We start from the raw sequence: 19,030 nt of genomic DNA on the forward strand, positions 1-19,030 counted from the left end.
TCATCTACCATTTGTGGCATTGTTCCATCCATAGATGACACTGTTCTTGATTTGTAAGCAGTCTATGCCTCGTTGCCATCTGGCTCAGCCCAGTTCCAGTGCCATAAGGTGAACTGAACTGTCAGCGGGAGGAAATACTGCTCTATGTTTGTCATGATGTACTAGCACAGACCTAGAAGTCAATAACTGCTTGGCATTCCAGAAAACATTCTCATGGCAGTGAGTTAAACTTCATGGAATGTCTTTTTCCAGTGGATGATGAAGTCATTTAGCAATGGTTACCTTTTGTGGAAGAAAATCTTGTTAAAAAGTAAGTAGCCTTAGGAAGGCTTGAAGTTTATGCTCTTGTTTTGAAGTAGACATACTACTAATTTTTTGTATTTTATTTAGGACAGGGAAAATACTAGATGCACTGATAAAGTAACTTAAGAAGATAACACAGGAACTTCTAGTACATTTTTTCTTTTCCCACTTGATTATATGATATATTGTGTTGACATGGGCTTCTGAAACCCCTATGTTTTCATCTTTAGTCAGCTTTATAATTAGGATATCATCAAATGAGGCTAACATGCCTGAAAGCCTGGAAAGCAAAGTCCCTGGGAAGGAGTAGAAACTTCCAGGAGCAGCAGCAGAAATTCTCAGCTGACCTTCTCAATTCCCCGCCTTCACATCTGCTCCACAGTCTGCACTTCTGTATCTTATGTCTCAGGGGTGGTCACATCTTCTGTGTGGAGCTGCTCTAAATAGAGAAACTACACACCGAACCTCCATTCGCTTCTCCTTTTGTATCTCCTAGTTTGATCATGAAGTTCTTTAGTTTTGTTGTGTCATCAAATTCCTTGACCCATCATTATTTTCTCAGTCTTGAAAAAGATCTCCCTCTCCAGGAGAGGAGGTTTACCATGATGAGCATGTGATGAAATTGTGCAGTTGTGTTTGGTTTCCCTATCAGTGAATCTTGTTGTGCCTGAATGTACACAGCTCCTAGTGAGAAGGATGTCTTTCTTCAGGAGTAATACAATCTGGTCTCCTGTGAGGCAAGGCTTGGTTTTGGCCTTGTCCTTTAAAAATTCTAGACACTTGCCCTTGCTGCTGTCTCCCCACATCATTTCGTTCAGAAGCAATTGTTTCTTTCCTTCTGAGGCTTGAATTTCTTACAGGAGACACACTCCAGTCCTGACTGTTCCCAGCCCAATTCGCTGCTTATGGTTTGAGCTCTCCCTGTGATAAAAAATCTGCTGGTGGTGTGTGTGCACCACATGTTATCACTTGGTTTGCTTTCTTTTAGGCAACCAACAGAATGAAGAGAAGAGAAGGAGGAGTGATTTGCAGGGTCAGTGAGGGCCTGGGAGTCAGGACCTAAGGGCTTAGAATTCACTGAAGAGTTCCTTTCTTGTGGGACCAAGTATAGTAGTAACTATATCATAATTATAATATACTATAATATACTACTGTATATACATAGAAAGTATATCTATAGAAATTGTGTATACACACACACACACATATATATATATATATAGAGAGAGAGAGTGTTGCTGCTGTCTCATAGCAGCAACTATTTTATGTACTTCACACTGGATCTCTAGGCATAACCTGAACCCACCTCACTTCTGTAATCACTGATTGAAGCATTTTACATTCTAACCATCCATCGTCTCTTGTTCTTTCACCTTACTTATTCAACTACTCCCGTCATGACTACTCCTAGACCTCATCAGGACTTCTGACCCACTGACACACCTCCCCATGCCTAGTCATAATCTCCTCCTATCTTTACCACTTTCTCCTTTATACAGCTAGTCCGTGGCTCATTGCTCAGTAATATTCTGGCTAACTTTCCTACACATGTATCTTTTTGTCATATCCATCTAGCAACACCCTAAAGCTAGTGAATGTAAATATACTTTTGTCTATGTCTGGATAACTGAGAGATGATGGAGAAAGTCACTCGGTGGGGCTCTCAGAATGTCAGTATCCCAGTTGTGTTCACTGGTCCCGGTGCTCTGCCACTGTCTTCAGTGATATGTCAGAACTTCTCTACTCTTTTTTAGTCTTTCATTCTCCTATCTCCCCAATCTTCCCTCAGTTAATAAGAAGGTAGAAGCATCCAGTGGGAACTTCCTGAGTCTTCCTCGACATGGGACCTCTATCTGCAGCCATGCTCACGCTGTGCTTTCAGTCCGTGCTCATCCCTGTGCTTCACAGCCAGACTGCTCAGACAGATGTCTGCATGTGCTCGCTCCCTTTCCTTAACAGTTATGGAGTCCGTGATTCACTCCAAACTGCATTCTGTTGTCATGATGACACCAGACACCTCTTGCTGATGTAATGGAAGTCTACTTTGTAGGCATTCTTCAGTCCTCATCTTACTCTCTGAGTACTTCTCTTCGGCCTGGATTTCAAATGGGAGAGGCCTTCAGACTCCTCACTTAACTCCCTTTTTTTCCTACTCGGCAGTGTGAACTTTCTTTCTAAATGATTTGGTCCATGTGATGACTTCAATTATAGATAATAAGCAAATGAGTCAAGTTTTTTTTTTGTTTGTTTTTTGTTTTTTTAAGACAGATTCTTGCTCTGTTGTCCAGGCTGGAGTATAGTGACCTGATCTCAGTTTACTGCAACCTCTGCCTCCTGGGTTGAAGCAATTCTTCTGCCTCAGCCTCCCGAGTAGCTGGGACTACAGGCATGCACCACTATGCCCGGCTAATTTTTGGATTTTTGGTAGAGATGGGGTTTCGCTAATGTTGGCCAGGCTGGTCTCAAACTCCTGGACTTAAGTGATCCACCTGCCTTGGCCTCCCAAAGTGCCAGGATTACAGGAATGAGCAATTGCACCCAGCCAAGTTTTTATCCACAGTTCAGACTTTCACCTGATACCCAAGTCTTACTCATGTGAACTTGTCACTGGACTATCCCAAAAGCTCCTTAGAAACTTAAGCATCATCCGTGACACCTTTTTCTCCCTTAGATTTCAACACTCAACCATGATATTCAAGCCATTACCAAGTCAGTAAATTTTACCATCTCAATCTTTTTCTACGGACTTTTCTAGGATCACTTTTCTAGGATCACTTTTCTAGGGACTCTTTCCTGGCTTCACAGCTCCCAACCAAGACAACATTAGGTCCACCTACCCTAAGATCTCATTGTTTGGGGGCCTGAGATTGGAGGATTGCTTGAAGCCAGGATTTTGAGACCAGCCTGTGCAACACAATGAGACTCCATCTGAGTAGTCCTAGCTACTCAGGAGGCTGTGTGAGGAGGATCTGTTAAGCCCAGCAGTTTGAGACTGCAGTGAGCTAGGATTATACCAGTTAGTGACAGAGAGAGACCCTGTCTCTTAAAAAACCAAAGAAACAAACAAAAATACCTCATTGGGTTTTGTACTTTTCTTTTCCAGTGCCTGTCACTGTTTATAATTACTTATGTGAACGTTTGAGTAGTGTCTGGTACTTTATTAGAATGCATGTCTCATTTGTCTTGTCATTTTCTACCCATTCTACCCAGAGCCTAGCACATATTAAGTTATAACAATAAATATTTGCCAAATACATGAATCAATGTACTTTATGAACTTAGTCAAAATAATTTTAAAGGTTATTACTGATCATTCCTATTTTAGAGATGTCAAAACTGAGACTCTTAAATTATGTAAGTTGTCTAATATCACACAGGTTAATTATTAATAAATGTCTTGGGTGGGATTCATTTTTCTATTTTATCTTCCAGGCCTTACTGGGGTAAGGTTGGCTTTTTAAGGATCTTAGTTGGACCAGACATTTTCTTCAGAGTTTCAATATGAAATAGGGCTTGATTTGAATACAGAACAAACTAAAAAAAAAAAAAAAAAAAAACCCTCCAGTTTAAATGAACTTAGAATGTTGAAGCAAATTTTGAAAATGATATTTTGTGTCATTAAAAACAATGCTATTTAAAAATGCTTGTGATAAGATATTAAATGAAAAAAAAAATGCAGTCTAGAAATTAATGTATAGTAACATATTCATGTAATTGCCTGACCAGTTCTTCTTGCCCGTTGCAGAGATGGAGCCAATTTGCTGAAACAAGTGTTACAGTAGAGACAGAGTTCAATAATCACAGGGCCAGAAAGTATGGGAAGTATGGGAGTATGGGAGTTTGGAAGTATGGGAGACATTTCTCAAGTCGGCCTCCCAAACAGCTTGGAGTTTAGTGATTTAAAGAGTAATTTGGCAGGCTAAGGGAGAGGGATTGGGTGCTACTGATTGGTTGGGGATGAAATCTTAGCAGTGTCCAAATTATCCAAATTATCTTAGTACTCTGAGTGAGTTTCTGGGTGGGGGTCTCAGGACTGGTTGTATTAGATCCTTCCTATGACTCACGGGTCTGGGTAGAGTTAAATCATTCACCAGAATGCCAAAGTCTGAAAAATATCTCAAATACCAATCTTAGGAGGTTTTGACGATAGTGATGTTATCTGTAGGAGCAATTAGGAAGTCACACACCTTTTGACTTCTGAAATAGTAAATCCTTATAGAAAGGTAAGCAAGGGAACAATGCTGGTTATCATTTAACTAAGCCATGTCTTAGCAGAATTCAAGTCCCTCCTATAATGCTAATGTTGTATCCTTTCATTAGTCTTAAAAGGCAGTTTTGATGCCTGAGCAAGGAGGGCTTCTGGAAGAGACTGTAAAGTTAAAGAAGTCAGTTAGCTTGTGAAATTAGAAACAAGATGGACTCAGTTAGGTTAGATTTCACTCACTGATAATTTTTCTGTCATATTTCTCTCAAAGGTAGTTTCCTTAATAATGTAAAAGCACATACAAAGAAACTAGAAAGAAGAATACTATTTAATAGTTGCTTCTTCTGGGTGATGATGATATGCAGTTTTTTTCCCATCTTATATTTTTCTGTACTTCCTCAATTTTCTATAGTGATAACATATTATTATTTTTTTTTGTCTTTATATAGGACCATTTAGTGCCTTCTTTACTAGAAAAGTTGTTGATGGTAATCTAGCTCATAGACTTTACCTGGGAGTTGAGACTTGCAAAATGGCTTAATTTGGTAGTTTCCAAACCTTGTTAAAAAGCTTAAAAAGTCCCAAATTCTTATAAGAAGCTCATTTTTAAAAAAATTATACTTTAAATTCTAGGGTACATGTGCACAATGTGCAGGTTTGTTACATATGTATACATCTGCCATGTTGGTGTACTGCACCCATTAACTGTCATTTACATTAGGTATATCTCCTAATGCTATCCCTCCCCTTTCCCCCCATCCCATGACAGGCCTTGGTGTATGATGTTGCCCACCCTGTGTCCAAGTGTTCTCATTGTTCAATTCCCACCTATGAGTGAGAACATGCGGTGTTTGGTTTTCTGTCCTTGCCATACTTTGCTCAGAATGATGGTTTCCAGCTTCACCCATGTCCCTACAAAGGACATGAACTCATCCTTTTTTTTTGGCTGCATAGTATTCTATGGTGTATATGTGCGGCATTTTCTTAATCCAGTCTATCATTGATGGACATTTGTGTTGGTTCCAAGTCTTTGCTATTGTGAATAGTGCCACAATAAACATATATGTGCATGTGTCTTTATAGCAGCATGGTTTATAATCCTTTGGGTATATACCTGGTAATGGAATGGCTGGGTCAAATGGTATTTCTAGTTCTAGATCCTTGAGGAATCACCACACTGTCTTCCACAATGATTGAACTAGCTTACAGTCCCACCAACAGTGTAAAAGTGTTCCTATTTCTCCACATCCTCTCCAGCACCTGTTGTTTCCTGACTTTGTAATGATTGCCATTCTAACCTGTGTGAGATGGTATCTCATTGTAGTTTTGATTTGCATTTCTCTGATGGCCAGTGATGATAAGCATTTTTTCATGTGTCTGTTGGCTGCATAAATGTCTTCTTTTGAGAAGTGTCTGTTCATATCCTTCTTCCACTTTTTGATGGGGTTGTTTGATTTTTTCTTGAAAATTTGTTTAAGTTCTTCGTAGATTCTGGATATTCGCCCTTTGTCAGATGAGTAGATTGTAAAAATTTTCTCGCATTCTGTAGGTTGCCTGTTCACTCTGATGGTAGTTTCTTTTGCTGTACAGAAGCTCTTTAGTTTAATTAGATCCCATTTGTCAATTTTGGCTTCTGTTGCCATTGCTTTTGGTGTTTTAGACATGAAGTCCTTGCGCATGCCTATGTCCTGAATGATATTGCTTAGGTTTTCTTCCAGGGTTTTTATGATTTCAGGTCTAACATTGAAGTCTTTAATCCATCTTGAATTAATTTTTGTATAAGATGTAAGGAAGGGATCCTGTTTCAGCTTTCTACATATGGCTAGGCAGTTTTCCCAGCACCATTTATTAAATAGGGAATCCTTTCCCCTTTTCTTATTTTTATCAGGTTTGTCAAAGATCAGATGGTTGTAGATGTGTGGTGGTATTTCTGAGGGTTCTGTTCTGTTCCATTGGTCTATATCTCTGTTTTGGTTCCAGTACCTTGCTGTTTTGGTTACTATAGCCTTGTAATATAGTTTGAACTCAGGTAGCATGATGCCTCCAGCTTTGTTCTTTTGGGTTAGGATTGTCTTGGCAATGCAGGTTCTTTTGTGGTTCCATATGAACTTTAAAGTAGTTTTTCCAATTCTGTGAAGAAAGTCATTGGTAGCTTGATGGGGATGGCATTGAATCTATAAATTACCTTGGGTAGTATGGCCATTTTCATGATATTGATTCTTCCTCTCCATGAGCATGGATTGTTCTTCCATTTGTTTGTGTCCTCTTTTATTTTGTTGAGCAGTGGTTTGTAGTTCTCCCTGAAGAGGTCCTTCACATCCCTTGTAAGTTGGATTCCTAGTTATTTGATTCTCTTTGAAGCAATTATGAATGGGAGTTCACTCATGATTTGACCCTCTTTTTGTCTGTTATTGGTGTATAGGAATACTTGTGATTTTTGCACATTGATTTTGTATCCTGAGACTTTGCTGAAGTTGCTTATCAGCTTAAGGAGATTTTGGGCTGAGACGATGGGGTTTTCTAAATATACAGTCATGTCATCTGGAAACAGGTACGATTTGACTTTGTTTTCCTAATTGAATACCCTTTATTTCTTTCTCTTGCTTGATTGCCCTGGCCAGAACTTCCAACATTATGTTGAATAGGAGTAGTGAGAGAGGGCACCCCTGTCTTGTGCCAGTTTTCAAAGGGAATGCTTCCAGTTTTTGTCCTTTCAGTATGATATTGGCTGTGGGTTTGTCATAAATAGCTCTTATTATTTTGAGATACGTCTGGTCAATACCAAATTTATTGAGAGTTTTTAGCATGAAGGGCTGTTGAATTTTGTCGAAGGGCTTTTCTGCATCTATTGAGATAATCATGTGGTTTTTGTCTTTGGTTCTGTTTATATGATGGATTACGTTTATTGATTTGTGTCTGTTGACCCAGCCTTGCATCCCAGGGATGAAGCCCTCTTGATCATGGTGGATAAGCTTTCTGATATGCTGCTGGATTTGGTGCAGAAGGCAAGAAATAACTAAGATCAGAGCAGAAGTGAAGGAGATAGAGACACAAAAACCCTTCAAAAAATCAATGAATTCAGGAGCTGGTTTTTTGAAAAGGTCAACAAAATTGATAGACCGCTAGCAAGACTAATAAAGAAGAAAAGAGAGAAGAATCAAATAGGCGCAATAAAAAATGATAAAGGGGATATCATCACCAATCCCACAGAAATACAAACTACCAACAGAGAATACTATAAACACTCTATGCAAATAAACTAGAAAGTCTAGAAGAAATGGATAAATTCCTGGACACTTACACCCTCCCAAGACTAAACGAGGAAGAAGTTGAATCCCTGAATAGACCAATAACAGGCTCTGAAATTGAGGCAATAATTAATAGCCCACCAACCAAAAAAGTCCAGGACCAGATGGATTCACAGCCGAATTCTACCAGAGGTACAAAGAGGAGCTGGTACCATTCCTTCTGATACTATTCCAATCAATTGAAAAAGAGGGAATCCTCCCTAACTCGTTTTATGAGGTCAGCATCATCCTGATACCAAAGCCTGGCAGAGACACAACAAAAAAAGTGAATTTTTGACCAATACCCCTGATGAACATTGATGCAGAAGTCCTCAATAACATATTATTATTTAAAGTTCTTATTTAAAATATGTTTATTAAATAAATACTGTAGCAGTAACAGGGAACAAATTATTATTAAAAAGAACTCCTAATCTTACCTGAATCTTTATAAAATCTATTTGATGATCTTTAGGCTGATTGTATTCTGAGACTCAGCTGCCATGAGTTCTTCACTTTTCAATGATCATTGACTAGTTACCTTTGCTTAAAACTATTGTGCTTCCTGGTTTATTATAAAGGATATTAACAAGTGTCCACATGAAGAGATGTGTAGGGTAAAGTATAGGGAGGGGTATGCACCTTCCATTCCCTCCCAGGGCATGCCATCCTTTAGGAACCTCTGCATGTTCAGCTATCTAGAAGCTTCTTAAACATTTTAAACTTTTATATTGATAAAATATATATTTAAATATATTTTGGAGGCTGCAGGGAAACATTTGCATTTCTTTACTTATGAAAAGGAAATGAACACCCCAGAAAATATAAACTTACTGGACATGTCACTGATCCAAAATTTGTAAAGCCTTTCTTCACGTTATACGTTCCAACACAGATTGTTACTTCACATTTACTTATTCACCCCCCACCTCACCCTTCTCCACAAAAAAGCAAGCAAACAACCTGTATAACTTCACAGTTGTCAATGGTTCCTTGCAATACTTCAGCTCTAAATCCTTTGTACCTCACCCACAGCTTTGTTGCAGATTTTCTTTCTGTAGTCTGAGAAACACTAATGCATTGTCTATGACACTAACTTTACTTTTGCCCTCATGGACAAGAGAGAATGTTTAAAAGAGTTTATGTGATATCTCCTTAATAGCATTCCTTACCAAACCAAGCAACAATGTAAATAGAATAAAACCTTGTTATAATGTATTACTTGACATCTATTTTAGCTACCATTGTGCTATCTGGAAGCAATCATTTGGTTGATTCATTAGCATTTACCTACTATTTATTAATTGCCTGACATTCTTCAGATATCATGTTAGGATGATGAAGACTGAAATGAAGACATGACCAATACAATCTCCCAGTTCCACTCAATCAGCACTGTATAAAAGAACTTTGTGATGATGGAAATACTCTCTGTCTGTGCTGGCTAATACAATAGCCACTATCCACATGTGGCTATTGAATGCTTGACATTTAGCTAGTGTGACTAGGGATCTGAATTGTTAATTGTTAATAACAGCTTTATTGGAATGTACTTCACATACCATATAATTCACCCATTTATAGTGCACAATCCAGTGATTTTTAGTGTATTCAGAGTTGTGCAAGCATCAGTCAATTTTAGAACATTTTCATTGCCCTGAAAAGAAACCCTGTATTCATTAACAATCACTCCCCATCTTCCCCCAGCTTCCACTGCTTTGTGCAGCCACTAGTGTTTTTTTCTGTCTTGATGGGTTTGCCTATTTTAGTCATTTCATATAAATAGAATCACAATATTTGACCTTTAGTGACTGGCTAATTTAATTTCAATTTATTTAAATTTAATGATCACATGTGGCTAGTGGCTACCATAATAAGCAAGTGAAGTGAAAGATCAAAGGCAGATGCTTAAGAAATGCTGAAGGCTTAGGAGAAGAAAATCCTGCAGAAAGGGTAGGAGCAAAACAGAGAGCTAGGAGATGAACTTGGACAGAGCCTGAAGATAAGACAGGTTCATGAAGGAGGGAATGGTTAACAGTACCAAATAATACAGAGGGGTCAGAAAGTATAGTTCAGTGTGATAGTAAGCATCCTGATGACAGAGGGCACTAGAATGTAGTCTTGGTGAGGAAGTGAGGGCAGGTGGCAATCTTATGTCATTATAGATGAAGGAAACAAAGGAACATTCAAGATAGCTTGAAAGTGGTGTCAGAATTGATCAAAATTCTGTTCAATTGTTGTTAATGGTATTTTTATGGAGAACTGAGCCTGTATGTAGGCGGAAGAGAAGGATTCAGTGGAAATGAAGAAATTACAGATGATTAAGCAAGTTCTGGAGGATGCAGGTGGAGGTCGTCAGCCCAGCAGTAAGTCCAGTCAAGAAAAAGTCTTTTTTCTCAAAGGGAGGAGGAAGTGAAGAAAAAATAGGTGGAGATACAGCGCAGTTTTTACGTAGAAAGGATGACAATTCAAATAGCTCATTTACTTTGGGGAAGTAGGAATGAGGCCTTCTGAGGATAAAATTTGGTTCCTGTGATTTCACTGTGATCATATGTGGAGAAGGAAGTGCTAAAACATCCTCCAGTGGGGCTAGGACTGGGTGGTTAGAGTGTCTGTCGCTGTCCACAGGAACCTGTCACCAAAAAAGGACAGATATTTTTAGGTACATAAGCCACATGATGTCCAGAGAGATACTGATGTGTCCATTTTTGCCACTAAAATTAAAGAGTGCCCAAAATACTATATTTGAGTTCTTGAAAGAAGTGATGTAGCTCCATGAGGTCACTTTCCTTCCCTCTCCCAGTTTCTTTCTTTCTTTCCTTCCTTCCTTCCTTCCTTCCTTCCTTCCTTCCTTCCTTCCTTCCTTCCTTCCTTCCTTCCTTCCTTCCTTCCTTCCTTCCTTCCTTCTTTCCCTCCCTCCCTCCCTTCCTTCCTTCCTTTCTCCTTCCTTTGCTTCTCCCTTCTTTCTATCTATGCTTCTTACACTTTGTAGAAACATAATGCTTCTTGCCTTATAATGCTCTTTGCCCTACAGGGGAAAAAAAATGAAAATAAAACAAAAAATTCTTAATTGATCCAAACCATAATGGATATAGTATTTTATTTTGTACATTATAATGAATTTTCTTTATTTTTTTGAATCACTCTTTTTTATTTTTTTGACAAATGTTGTAACAGCGGAAGAGCTAGGAAATGCTTAGAACGATCTAAATGAAACCAACTATCCATATATAAAAGAAAAAGGGCCAGGCACGGTGGCTAATGCCTGTAATCCCAGCACTTTGGGAAGCCGACGTGGGCAGATCTTGAGCCCAGGAGTTTAAGACCAGCCTGGGCAACATATTGAGACCCCATCTCTACAAAAAGGACAAAATTAGCTGAGCGTGGTGCCATGCACCTGTAGTCCCAGATACCCAGGAGGCTGAAGCAGGAGGATTGCTTAAACCTGGGAGGTGGAACAGTAAGCTGAGATCATGCCATTGTACTCCATCCTGGGAGCCTGGGTGACAGAGCCAGACCCTTTCATCAAATATATATATATACACACACACACACACACATACACACACACAGACACACACACACATATACACATACATACGTGTGTGCATATATGTGTGTGTTTGTATATAGATACATATATATTGAGAGAGAGAGATCTATTCTGTGATGATGGAAATATTCTGTCTGTGCTGGCTAATACAATAGCCACTAGTCACATGTGGCTATTGAATGTTTGACATTTAGCCAGTGTGTATATATGTAGTATATCTTTTGCGGAAGATATACTATATATATACATATATGAAAAAGATACAAATTAATTGTTATTGAATTAATAACATTGCTTTAGAACAAGCTTTCTATATAGATATTTTAGAAATTAAAGTAAACTTTTGTGGTCTTGTCAACATATAAATAATATTTCCCATGTATTTATTTCTTTTAGGCTTTTAAAACCAAGGATGGCTATATCGTAGTTGGAGCAGGAAATAACCAGCAGTTTGCCACTGTGTGCAAGGTAATCTATAATTATTGGGATTGGTCTATGATCTTGTACAAAGCCAGGGAAAATTCAGTTTTGCCCAGGTCATAACCAACTTAGGCCTCCTGTATTAGCACCTAAAAGTATAGGATTTTCATGCTTATAAAGGATAAGGCAGAGTCCAAATTAGCATTCTGTGTTTTTTTGTGGTATCTGACTGCATTTTAAAATGAAGAATCGTAGTAGCTTAAATTGTCCTAAAACTTGACCTGCCTACCAGTCCAAACAAAATGGGTGAAAAAAAAATCATTTTTAAAGGGACTTTTAACACTGGTATTTTTTTCTTTTTTCCCCTCCCTCCTTCCCTTCCTGCCTTCCTTTCTTCCTTTCGTTCTCTACCTTCTTCTTTTACTATATCAGGTTAATTGGACCCATATATAGTTAAGCTACTCCCATATTTATTTTATTTACTACTGGAAATTTTGAAACTGTTTTTCAACTTAACTTTTATTTAATGAGTACCTTTCTGAAGAATTTATGTTTCAAGGTTTTAGGAATTAAGATTATATTAAAATTGTTCCTTCTCAACAAGGCCTTAAAATAAAGGCCTTGGAATCATTTTAAATAATTTATTCTTAGGGATATTCTAAACTTGTAGCATTTATTAGACTTAGCGATCTCGGAACACTGCAACCTCCACCTCCTTGCTTCAAGCGATTCTCCTGCCTCAGCCTCCAGAGGAGCTGGGATTACAGGTGCACGTCACCATGCCTGCCTATTTTTGTGTTTTTAGTAGAGATGAGGTTTCACCATGCTGGCCAGGCTGGTCTCAAACTCCTGACCTCAATCGATCTGCCCACCTCAGCCTCCCAAAGTTCTAGGATTACAGGTGGAACCACTGCACCTGGCCTACTAGACTTTTTTTTTTTTTTTTTTCACTTGATGTTTATATGAGTTACCAAGACTTTGGTGTTTTGTTTTAATTTTAGAACTTAGGTATCTGTTCATTTTTTCTAGTTTTAATCCAGGGAATGTTTATTTTTATTTTTCTTAAATATATCCAAAGGCCTTACCTGTTAAGAATTTTTTTCTTTCTTTTTTTTTTTTTTTTTTTTTTGAGAGACAATCAGTTTTTATACTAAATTTTACCATGAGCTTTTGGTGTTATTAAAGATCACTATGAGGGCCGGGTGCGGTGGCTCACACCTGCAATCCCAGCACTTTGACAGACCGAGAGGTGGGCAGATTGCCTGAGCTCAGGAGTTTGTGACCAGCCTGAGCAACATGGTGAAACCCAGTCTCTACTAAAATACGAACAGCCGGGCATGGTGGCCATGTGCCTGTAGTCCCAGCTACTCAGGAAGCTGAGGTAGGAGAATTGCTTGAATCCAGGAGTCAGAGGTTGCAGCGAGCTGAGATTGCACCATGGCACTGGAGCCTAGGGACAGAGGGAGACACTGTCTCAGAAAAAAAAAAAAAAAAAAAAAAGATGCCTATGAAATCCTGAATCTCATTTACTGTAGTTAACTTATTATGTACAAAAATTATTTATTACTGTGCCTCTTTTGTATGAGAAGTTAGGGAGCAGAGCTAAAAACCACAGCAAAGGGGTGGGAAGGACCATGGAGAAGGTGACAAATGGAGACAGTTCTGATTGCAGGAAGGGCTGAAACATCTGAGGTGGGAAAGAGGGGAGCTTTTTAAATGGTGACTCTGAGTAAATGTAGGGAAAATCGATTCAAACATTTGATCTGGGATCAAAGAATCTTTATTATGAACGGTCAATGTTAAAAATATGAAACATACGGAAGCTGTTGCCTGTGAAGTCATTTGCGTACTCTAACTGCAGAGATGTAAAAGCCAGTTCATTCCTATAAACGAGTACAGATTTTCTTCCTGGGCCATATGTTTTGGAGTTTTCTTTCTCCAGAAAGTGGTGGGGTTGGGGGTGGGAGGACCTGGCAGCGAAAATTACTGCTTGACATACTCTTTAGTTTTGAAAATAACTGTACTGAATTCTTTGTATTTTTGATTCATTACTGCTGATCAAGTTAACACTTTTGAACTTCCTCATAAATATCCATAAGAACAGTTTTCAACAAAGGTTCTTATTTCAAAGCAGACTATTTGTCAGAAGTTTTAGTATTGGAATATGACTTATTGTTATGGTGTGTTATAACACATTGCTTATAAAGGAGACTATTGGAGGGCCTTAGGAATGGCACACTTGACCTTGATTTTCCCATATGAGAGTTAGGAATGATAATCCCTGTTATGAGCCATTAATCCAATGTCTATAAAACTCCTTTAGATTCTCAGAAGATTTATGTGTACAGGATTCTTGAGTTATTTACATTATTAGCTAGGCATTCTGTGTGAATGTTGCAATCTGATTGACTTTTTCAAATCTTTGTAATTACACCCTTACATGTAAACTTGTCCTAAATACCTTCTTACCTAAGAAAAATCATCTGTTCCTTCATTCTGATGCAAGGTTTTCTTCCTTCCCAGTTATGTGTAGTGTGTGGATTTCTTCTAAGCTGTTTTCTGTGTTTTTTTTACTCATATTTATTTATTACTGAGGGCCTTGTTATTCAAACTGGGCTTATAGAAGATGGGGTTCCCAGTTCTTCACAGCGAGCCCCTCAAAACTGTTTTTTTGTCAAGTACACTCCATCAGGAAAGATGGGACAGCTTTACTTCCTGGGGAGAAATGTGGCAGTACTGTCTGTGACAAATGAATGGAATTGACTTATGCTTAGTCTCTTTCCAAAATAGAATTCATATAGTGATTGATTGATAATTCTTGGGGAGGAGCTGTATTAGCGAGCTTTCATTGTAAGGAGTTGGATGAGAGTAAGAATGTTGGGTGTCAGTGTGAGGTTCCAGAAAATCTTCTTGTGTATAAAGTGAATCTTGTTCATAACAAGTCCTACTTAATGTTCCTTACCATGATATGGCAAAGTAAGAAAGTGAGCATATGTAAGCTATTTTAAGCCGATGGATGCCACCCCTAATGGGTATTCCTATATGAAATATTGAATATTGACATCCTTTTGAAAGTAATGTAGATCGAAGGCTTCTTTTGTTGGAGAGACTATACATTGGTTCTCAATGTAGTATGCATAGGAACGTTATTTAACACTATTCCCAAAGATTTTACTTTAGTATGTCTGGGGTGAGATAGAGGAAACTTCAGTTTTAAGAAGGACTGTAGGTGATTTTGGAGCAGGTTTTTAAACTGCCTGCTCCAAAATATAATATATCCAAGGTATAATGTTTAAGGCCTACTGTAAGTCTTGTTAGTGGGTAGGTGAACGCTGTCAAGGTCCTTCATCTTTTCTAAGCATCTGTTCTCCTATGTATAAAATGAAGATTATAATATGTAATTATACTTATATACAACTTAGGGGTTTGGAAAATGTTAGAGAAGTGAAGCACTTAGAATAGGCCTTGCTCATATGCACTTCATAAATGACATCTATGAAAATTAGATGTGAAGATTCTGGTTCTGAGGAGGATAGAGTAAATACACTTTTCCCACTTACCCTGAGCACAGTGATCATACCTGGACAGAATTGCATGAGTCCATGAAGCATGTATTAAAAGACTTTGAAAAGTAAATAGTAAGAGATTTAGGGGAGAACACCCAAATTTCAAGTACCTCTAACCGGCAGTCAACTTAACCAGCTTTTCCCTCCAGTTATTCCTTCACTCGAGTATAGTTGAACGTGAAACCTGGAAGTGAGCACCAAGCAACGCAGCAGATATCCAGGAAATGCTCTTTATTCCTGGTGAAAAGAACATGAAAAAGTGAGCTGTAATATCAGAGAGAGTATGGATATAGTTTGTTTTCCCTTCCTTTCCATTTTCTTATGCCCCAGACCCCAAGTAATTCTGTATTGGAAACAGCAGATGAGCAGGAGCCAACTTTGCGAAAGAAGAACTTTCTTCATTCCTGAGCTGTGATCCCAAAGAAAGGAGTGATTCCTTGTTGCTTTTTTCCCCTCCATCCTCCCATTGCATTGCCTCTGCCCTGAAACCATGCTGGGGAGTGGGATAACTAAAGCAGGAGCCCCAGGCAACTGGAAAATGCTAGAGAGATTGCCAAGAGAAGATCTTGACAACGCTATCCTTTATGTTGTTTATGAACTCTTGGGATCACCCCTTACTTGCATATGCACTAATTTGATCCTAATCAGCATACCAAAGATGATAGGAACTGAATTAATAAATAGACAACTGCCCAGGTTGTCGTATGACCATTAGGTTTGGCACATACTAGTCAGATTCAAATAACACTGCAAAGGCTTTGAAAACTTAATCAACATGAGAATCAGAGCACACAGAAGTTGAGTTAGAACTGGCAGCTTGGATGTAACCAGGTCAATTGTCTGCTAAATCAGCAAGAGTGAAAATTCTCCTTAGAATTTAAACAAGACCCAGTGACTCATAATATAATGTTCAAAATGTCCAGGATACAATCCATTATTACTCAGCATATGAAGAACCAGAACTTGCATGAGAAAAGGCCATCAGTGCCAATGCGAAGATGATGCAGATGTTGGAATTAACTCACAAATATGTTTACATAGTTATTATAACAATGTTCTAAAAAGCATCACAAATACCATTTAAATAAATGGGATATAGAAATATTCAGCAAAGAAATACAAGATATGAAGAAGAACCGAAGGGAAAATTAAAAACTTAAAAGTATAATAACCAAGAAAAAAATTACACCTCACCGGTTGAGCTCAATAGTGCAATGAAGATGACAAGGAACTTAAAGATAGATCAATAGAAATTATTCAATGTGAACAGTAGAGAGAACAAAAGATAGCTCCTTCCTACTCAAAACAAAAAATAACAGATCCTCAGGAACCTGTGCAACAATAACAAAAAGTCCAATATTTATGTCATTGTAGTCCCAGAATGAGGGGAGAAAGTGTACATGCTGGAAAATATTTGAAGAAATAACAATTGTATATATACCAAATTTGGTAACAGTTAAATGCCCATAGATTTAATAATTTCGGCAAACCATAAATGGGATAAACTGAAACAAATCTATGCATGAATACATAATGTGTCCCTTAACAACAGGTATATGTCCTGAGAAATGTGTCAGTTGGTGGTGGCGTGTGAATATCGGAGTGTACTTACACAAACCTAGATGGTATAGCCTGCTACACACTTAGGCTATATGGGATAGCCTGTTCCTCCTAGGCTATAAATCTGTACAGCATGTACATGTTACTGCACTCAATACTATAGGCAGTTGTAACACAATGGATACACAAAAATCATCCAGAAAAACACTCAGAGGACAAAAAGAATGTATTATCTATGAGGGATCAGTGACTCAATTAACTGCATATTTTTTTTGTCAGAAATTAATGCTAGGGAAGAAGTGGCACAACATGTTTAAAAGGCTGAATGGAAAGAAATGCCAACCTAGATTTCAATATCCAGTAGAAATATCCTTAAGAAATGAAGGTTAAATAAAGACATTCTGTATAAAGGAAAACCAAGCTGACTTGCTCTAAAATAATTTTTCAAGGAATTTTTTCATTTACAGAAGGTAAATGTTGTCAGAAGGGAACTGGAAACATGAGAAATGAAGGAAAAGCAACATAAATAGTAAATATCTGGGTGAATATAATGGTCTGTTCTTTTCCTAGTGAATTCTTTGAAATATTTGATGGGTGAAAGCAAACATTAAGATACTGTCTGATGGGATTTTCGGTGTATGTAGATCTAACGTACAGATAAATACAACATAAAATGGGGAGAGTAAAGGGACTATATTGCAGTAAGTTTGCTATATTCCACTTGAAGTGGTAAAATTTTGATTCTAACTACACTGTGAAAAGTATATGCATTATGATCCCCTAAGCAATAAACATCTATCATTAAACATCTATGCAGAAATATAGCCAAAATCAAAATAGGTAAATGTAATAGTAACAACTCTAAAGAAGACCAGAAAGCAAAACACGAATAAACGGAAAAAAGAATAAACTGATAGATCTAATTCATTCAAAAATATGAATAACATTAAATGTGAATGATCTTAATATTATGAATTAAAACAAGTTGTCAGAAAAAAATGACCCAACTCTATGCTGTCCAATGCATGTTTGAAATTCACATCAAATATAATGATACTGTCAAGTTAAAGTAAGAGGATGGAAAAATATACAAACACAAACAAAAGGGGCAAACGCTAATGAAAAGAAAGCTGGAGTGGGGCTATATTAACTATGGACCAATTTTTGTCATCTCAGAAAACTTGTTTGCAACAAATTCTTGTGCAAATACTTATTTAACATTTATACCGGCAGAGGGAAGATCAGATGATCTGAATTTGTTGAGAAATTGTGAAACCTCACATTTCACGAGAGAGATGTTGCCTTTTCCTTTATCTAAAAACTAGATTCCAGTAGTTCTTATGCTGCAAGTGATTCTCTGTTTCTGCACCTTCCTGCATATGCAAAGATCTTTTATTTCAGTACTGAGTTATATATTCTATTATACTGGATGCCATTTTAAATGGCAATTAAACTTAACATGTGTTGTATCAGTAATGCACATAAAGTGATGGCGGTGTATATGAACATTATGACTTACAGTCAATGACAACTCTTCATAATTTTCTCCTGACAAACAACTCTTTCAAGAGACCATATAGCTTTTAAGAAGCACCTATATATTTTATTTATTTATTTTTATTTATGAGATGGAGTCTCACACTATTGCCCAGGCTGGAGTGCAGTGGTGTGATCTTGGCTCACAGCAACCTCCGCCTCCTGGGTTCAAATGATTCTTGTGCCTCAGCCCCCTGAGTAGCTGGGATTACAGGCACTCACTGTCATGCCTGGCTAATTGTTGTATTTGTAGTAGAGATGCAGTTTCACCATGTTGGCCAGGTTGGTCTCCAACTCCTGACCTCAGGTGATCCACCCGCTTCGGCCTCCCAAAAGTGCTGGGATTATAGGCATGAGCCACCGTGCCTGGCTGCAGCTAAAAAGTGATTTTAGACACAATGGAATAAGGTATATGCAAAAAATAATGTCTGAAATATCATACACCTGGAAGTGTTCACATTGTTTATCTGTGAGCTTGTCAGTTGAAGAATGTGTTGTCAGCATTTGGGCTATACCAGTGAACAAAACATTTAAAATATTTTGACTTTGTGAAGCATACATTTTAGCAGGGCAGACAGATATGGAGTAATAAACATGATAA

General features: G+C 37.9%; 1 protein-coding gene across 7 annotated transcripts in view; it reads left to right on the forward strand.

Annotated features, from left to right (window-relative positions):
- Positions 1 to 19,030, forward strand: part of SUGCT (succinyl-CoA:glutarate-CoA transferase) — a 754,504-nt gene that overhangs the window by 323,974 nt on the left and 411,500 nt on the right. For all 7 annotated transcript variants that reach the window (XR_002520705.2, XR_002520704.2, XM_017956755.3 and 4 more), the window contains exon 10: positions 11,744 to 11,815. Coding sequence is in view for 5 of the 7 variants with exons in the window: in XM_017956755.3 (XP_017812244.2) it covers positions 11,744 to 11,815 (72 nt within the window). In the remaining 2 variants the exon portion in view is untranslated. The remainder of the gene's footprint in view (positions 1 to 11,743; positions 11,816 to 19,030) is intronic.

Source organism: Papio anubis, chromosome 4 (genome assembly GCF_008728515.1).
Source record: "Papio anubis isolate 15944 chromosome 4, Panubis1.0, whole genome shotgun sequence".
NCBI lineage: Eukaryota > Metazoa > Chordata > Mammalia > Primates > Cercopithecidae > Papio > Papio anubis.